The 6,610-nt window shown below is 39.2% G+C and overlaps 1 protein-coding gene across 1 annotated transcript; it reads left to right on the forward strand.

The window, feature by feature from the left end:
* Positions 1 to 3,368: 3,368 nt before the first annotated feature.
* Positions 3,369 to 6,077, forward strand: LOC107507054 (olfactory receptor 2T11-like). Its single transcript, XM_016138039.2, is given in 3 exon segments — positions 3,369 to 3,373; positions 5,130 to 5,716; positions 5,719 to 6,077. Coding segments are annotated over 3 exon segments (951 nt in total).
* Positions 6,078 to 6,610: the final 533 nt, after the last annotated feature.

A 6,610-nucleotide genomic window follows, 5' to 3' on the forward strand; every position in this document is an offset into this window, starting at 1 on the left:
TTTTCTTTCAGAAAAGTAGCAGAATACAAAATCAATATTTAGAAATCAGTTGGTTTTTATACACTAATGATGAACTATCAGAAAGAGAACTTACAAAAGCAATCCCATTTACAATCACATCAAAAACAATAAAATACCTAAAAATCAAATTAACCAAGGAGGTAAAAGACTTGTTCTCAGAAAATTATGTCATTGATAAAAGAAACTGAAGAAGATACAAATAAATGGAAGTATGTATATACCATGTTCATGGGTGGAAAGAATCAACATCGCTAAAATGGTCATACTACCCAAAGCAATCCATAGATGCAATGCAATCTCTATCAAAATATCGACGGCATTTTTCACAGAATTAGAACAAATAATTCAAAACTTAACATGAAACCAAAAAAGGTCCTGATTAGTCATAGCAATCTTGAGAAAGAAGAACAAAGTTGGAGGTATCATACTACCTGATATTGAGCTATGCAAGCCTATAGCAATCAAAACAGCATGGTACTGGCATAAAAACAGACATAGATCAATGGAACATAATAGAGAGCCCAGAAATAAGTCCATGCCTTTATGGCCATTTAACCCAAAGCCAGACAAAGGCATCACAAAAGACATGACAAAAGAGGCAAAAATATACAATGGAATAAAGACGGTCTCTTCAACAAATGGTGTTGGAAAAACTAAACAGATACATGCAGAAAATAAAAAATAAAACTGGACCTCTTTCTGACACCATATACAAGAATGAACTCAAAATGGATTAAAGACCAGTAAACTCTCTGATATTGTTCTTAGTAATATTTTTCTCTGATATTTCTCCTCAGACAAGGGAAACAAAAGAAAAATAAATAAGGCTACATCAAGCTAAAAAGTTTTGCACAGCAAAGGAAACCATCAACAAAATGAAAAGCTAATATACTGAATGGGAAAGATATTTGTCTGTCATATATTTGAAAAAGAGTTAATATCCAAAATTTATTAAGAATTCATATAACTCAACAATAAAAAAACCAAACAATCCAATTTAAAAATGGGCAGAAAACCTAAATATGTATTTCTCTAAAGAAAGAAATACAGATAGCCAATAGACATATAAGAAGATGCTCGAGGACACTAATCATCAGAGAAATGCATATGAAAACCACAACGAGATATCACCTCACATCTGTAAGAATGATATTAATGAATCAAAAAACAACAAGTGTTGGTGAGGATATGGAGAAAAGGGACCCCTCGTGCACTGTGGGTGGGAGTTAAAATTGGTAAAGCCACTATGGAAAACAGTTTGGAGTTTCCTCAAATAATTAAAAATAGAACTACCTTTTGACATAACAGTTGCACTTCTGGGTACTATCCAAAGAAATATGTAAAGGATGTGCACCCCTATGTTCATGGCAGTGCTATTACAGTAGCCAAGATATGGAAGCAATCTAAGTGCCTATCAGTAGAAAATCCAATAAAGAGCTTTTACATATATACAATGGAATGTTACTTAGCCATAAAAAATAAAATCCTACCATTTTCAGTGACATGGACGGACCTAGAGGCTATTATGCTGAGTGACATAAGTCAGAGAAAGATAAATACCATATGATTTCACTTACATGCGGAATCTAAGGAATAAAAGAAATGAACAAACTAAATGAAAGCAGACTCATAGATACAGAGAACAAACTGATGATTGACAGAAGGGAGGGGTGTTGGCGGCTGGATGAAAAAGGTAAAGAGATGAAGAAGGACAAAACTGTCCTGGGGGTATCGACGACACCATACAGAATGCAGTCAGTATTATTGTAATGCCTATGTGGGGTGCCAGAGCAGTTCTGGATTAGTGAGGGACATCACGCATAAATTATACAAATGTCTAGCCATTGTGCTGTGTACCTAAAGCCAATATGAAATAAAAAAAAATAGAATAAATAAATAGAGTTGTCTGTGAAGAAAAAAAATTGAAGTCCGTCCTAAAATTTATATAGAATCTCAAGATACTCCAAATAGCCAAAATCATCTTGAAAAAGTAACAAAGTTGAAGGTATTACCCTTCCTGAACTCAAAACTCACTACGAGTCCATTGTCATCAGAGCAGTATGCTGCTATATACAAACCAATGGAGAACTCAGAAGTTACCCTTCACAGGTGTGGTCGACTGGTGTTTAACAAGGTGCCATGACCATTCTATGGGGAAGAGACAGTCATTTTAACAAATACTGTTAGGAGGACTGGATATTCAAATACAAAGAAATGAAGCTGCACCCTTATACACCACATACAAAAATCAACTAACTCAAAATGGATCAAAGACCAAAAACATAGGGGGAAAGCTTTATGACATTGGATTTGGCAATGATTTCTCGATATGATGCCAAAAGCACAAGACAACAAGAGAAAAAAATAGTTAAATTGGACTGCAATATTTAAAATTTTTTTTCAACTTCTGTGCATCAATGGATACAATAAACAGTGAAACTATAACCCACGGTATGAGAGAAAATGTTTGCAAGAACTCCTACAACTCAACAACAACAAAAATAAGCAAATGACCAAATTAGAATATGGGCAAAGGACTTGAATATTTTAGTAGACATTTCTTCAAAGAATACATAAAAATGCATAATAATGACAAGGAAAGATGCTCCGTATCAATAGTCTTTAGGGATAATTCAAATTAAACCACAGTGAGATGTTAGTTCATACCAATTAGGATAGCTATTATAAATACACGCATGCTCACACGCATACAGAGAAAATAAGGGATAGATTGTAAATTGGGATCCTGGTGCATTGCTGCTCTTGGGAATGTAAAATAGCATAGCCACATAGAACATTTTCTATAACGATTCTTTTCAAAAATAAACATAGAATTACCATATGATCCAGAAATGTTACTCTCCTAAAAGAAGTGAAAGTAGAGACTCAAGCAGATGTTTGTGCACTTCCAGTTCTTTTGTCCATATTCTCAAAAGTCCATTTCATTCAATTAGACAGGTATTCTGGAATCTGAAATAAATTCAAGCATCTTTCAGGGACAAAAATAATTAATGTCTGGGGGCAGAATCCCCTAGGGACAAGAAGCTCAGGAGTCCCCAGCACAGTTACATAACAGTAGGCACAGTTTCATCAGGTGTTTCCTCTGCCTGATGCATGGTCTTGTAATTACGTCTCATTTCCTGGAGGGTCACAGCCCCACTGCAATGTGGCATGCATCTATCAACAGTTGTCTTTTCTTCTGCGATCATCTAGACAGATTAACTACAAAGAACAGCCCCGATTCCCACAGGGGAAATCACATTTTCTAGTGATTAGTTGATGACTGGACATGAGCAAGTTTACAAACCAGTTGTTTCGTTGAGATCAGTAATTTGGTCCTTGCCGGCATGAAGTGAAGCTCACATCCAGGTCATTTTCCCAGGTGTGTTCATTCTACCCGCTTCAGCAGTTTATCTGAGTCCTATTTCCACAGGCACTGAAACCTGCAATTAGGGAATCCCAGACATTAATAGGAGCAGGAGGGATATTGATCCCAGATGGAAGCAGTGAAAGGCTGAGTCAGGGCCAGAGGCCTCACCTGCAGCAGAGCCTGGGCTGGGAGACAGGGACTGGGGCCAACAGGGAGCAAAGGCCATGGGCCATGTTCTCCCACACGCACGCCCTTTCGTTCTTTAACATCCAGGCACTTCATTTCTTACTTGCTTTTCATTCATGGCGACAGAGGGAGTAGGATTGTGGGTGTGAGAAGCCCCACCTGAGTGAAAGCTGAAGGGGATGGGAAGCCTGGAAGAGAGGAATAAGAAGGGACCAACGAAGCTACGGTGGCTTTCCACAGGTAAGAGATGGCATGTGGACTCTGGTCCATATTGAGGTTCTGTGCTTGTTCCTCATTTGATCTTGAGCAAGTGAGGTAACCTCTGTGCTGGAGTTATCCTTCTGCAAAATAATACCTAGCATACTGTGAAAGTAAGTAGTAAGTGCCAAGTGCTTAAAACAGTGACCTCCTCTTAATTAGGACTTAAGAAGTGTTATCTCTCACAATTTCAGTACTGATTACCCATGCTTTTTTATGGGTTGGCCTCTGTTTTTGTCCAGAAATTTAAAGTTTAAAAATTAATTACTCTTTGTTGTTCAAGCTTTGGTGGAAAACAGTTTAATCTGACACCTCCTTGTTCAAGAAGAGAACCAGGCAGGACTAAACCTGAACCATCCAAGTCACACAACACCCAGTCTCCATAACAGGCCTTCCCCATGCCTTCCAGCATCCATCAGTCCCATCTCATCAAAGACTGACCTACGGTCATGTTCCAAGAAAATCAAGAGTAATTTTTCTCACAGATGGTCCTCTACATTTAATGAACCCAATAACGAAAATCTGTAATTATCACTTACATAGGCGAATGCTTAGATAATTTCACTGGGATTCCCAGGAAGGGTTGGTCTGATGGATTCCTTCATCCCTTCCTTTCTCTCTCTTTCCTTCCTCCCTTCTTATGTTCTTTCTCTAACATTCAAGAGTCTTGCATGCCAGCCACTATGCCTCATCACTGGAGATAAAAAGACTGAGACAGTAAAGTTTCTCATGCCATGGGGTCAAGGAGCAGACATATAAATAAATAACCATGAATTTCTATTTTCAAGTACAGCAAGTTCTGGTGAGGATCCTGAGAGTGTACTTGGTGATGTATAGTGCTGAGGCCACGTCAGTCATTTAGGGCTGCCTACCCATCATTCCAACATTGGTCAGTATTTAAGATCAAAAAATGTGGTTTTACTCTCTCTCTCTGCCCTGAGGATTTCTCACCAGCCAATATTCTCCAAAGAATTCACTCATTCTTTTATTCTCCCTCTTCTGGTCTGTTCCATTCTGCACCATCTCCAAATCTATGTTAATATTTCAGCCAAAGGTTTTTAACATCCAGCCTTCAACCTCAGGACCTCACCTTTCATATCTAAGGGTATTTTCCCCAAAAGAGCTTCTAATCTAATAAAAAATCTGGTCCCAGCTCTTAAATATGTTTCCTTTACCTTTTTCACGCTGATACTGATGTTCAAAGGAAGTGTTTTGGATAGTTATAAGAAAAATAACAAGCCAGTGCACTTCATTAGAATTATACCTTTTCTTACTGTTTTATCCCACCCTATAGTTCTAGTCTGGAGAACATGGATGGAGGGAATGAAACGTTGACCACTTTCTTTCTCCTGGGGCTCTTCCCGGAGCTGCAGCACATCAGCATCCTCATCACCTGCCTCCTCCTGGTCTACTTCATCGCCCTCACCAGGAACACCATCCTGATCCTCCTGATCCATGTGGACACATGCCTCCACACCCCCATGTACTTCCTGCTCAGCCATCTCTCTCTCATTGACTTGGCCTTAATTTCCACCACGGTCCCAAAGATAGCCATAAACTTCTTCTCTGGAAAGAAAAGTATCTCAAAAGTTGCCTGTGGGACCCGAATTTTCTTCTTCTTTGCCCTTGGGGGTGGTGAGTGTCTCCTTTTGACCCTCGTGTCTTACGACTGCTATGTGGCCATCTGCAAGCCCCTGAGATACCCGATTATCATGAACACTAACATCTGCCTAAAGATGGCCCTAGTATCCTGGGGTGGAGGTGCTCTAAATGCCCTCATCAATACCATCTACGCCATGGACTTCCCCTTCTGTTGCTCCAGGGAGATCCACCACTTTTTCTGTGAGTTGCCTGCCATTCTGAAGCTCTCTTGCAAGGACACTTGTATGAAATGGTGGTGTCTGTCATCTGCATTGTGTTTGTTCTTCTTCCATTAGGACTCATCATGGCTTCCTACATGCTAATCTTCCTCACAGTCCTTCACATGAATTCACCAGAAGGCAGGAGGAAGGCCCTGGCTACGTGTTCTTCACATAAGGCTGTAGTGAGCCTCTACTACGTGCCAGCCATGATCATCTACATGATGTCCCGCTCCTTTCACACTGCAGAACAGGATGAAATACTCTCTGTGATTAATACTATCCTCACCCCCATGCTCAACCCTCTCATTTACAGTCTGAGGAATAAGGAGGGGCTTGCTGGTCTGAGAAAAGTAATGATCAGAAGATTTATTTTGGGATAGAAACAAGTAGCTTCCAACATCTACAGAAACTCTGTAGCCACAAAAGAAATGACAAGCCACATCTCCATACTTATCTAAGAGGTCAATATTTATCCCCTAAAGTATTCCCTTGACTTTGGCTCTTACTTTGGCAGAACTGATATGATAAACTGAATATGTAAATGCAACCCTATCATGAACGCCTGCTAGCTGTATGAAAATAAGAAAACTCGTTTAACTTCTCTGTGCCAATTAGGAAATTGAATTTAGCCTTCATGGTCATTTCCAGATCTAGAATATTTCCTGACTCTATTTTAAGATTGTAGGACACTCCTAGAGGCTGCACTAATTTCAATCTCTGGTTCATACTTTTTTGTAGTACACTTTGGAGTTCATACTTCAAAAATGGGTATAAGAATGTCTATTTAAGACTGCATATTGAGACTTTATCAAGTTACTCTGGGTTTTTTAGAGTGGTCCTACCACAAAGTTTCAGTAGATGTGTGAAATTCTACAAAATTTTCTGTGGCCAATTTAGTCATGAAGATATTCCC

Source organism: Rousettus aegyptiacus, unplaced genomic scaffold, assembly GCF_014176215.1.
Source record: "Rousettus aegyptiacus isolate mRouAeg1 unplaced genomic scaffold, mRouAeg1.p scaffold_m13_p_7, whole genome shotgun sequence".
Taxonomy (NCBI): Eukaryota; Metazoa; Chordata; class Mammalia; order Chiroptera; family Pteropodidae; genus Rousettus; species Rousettus aegyptiacus.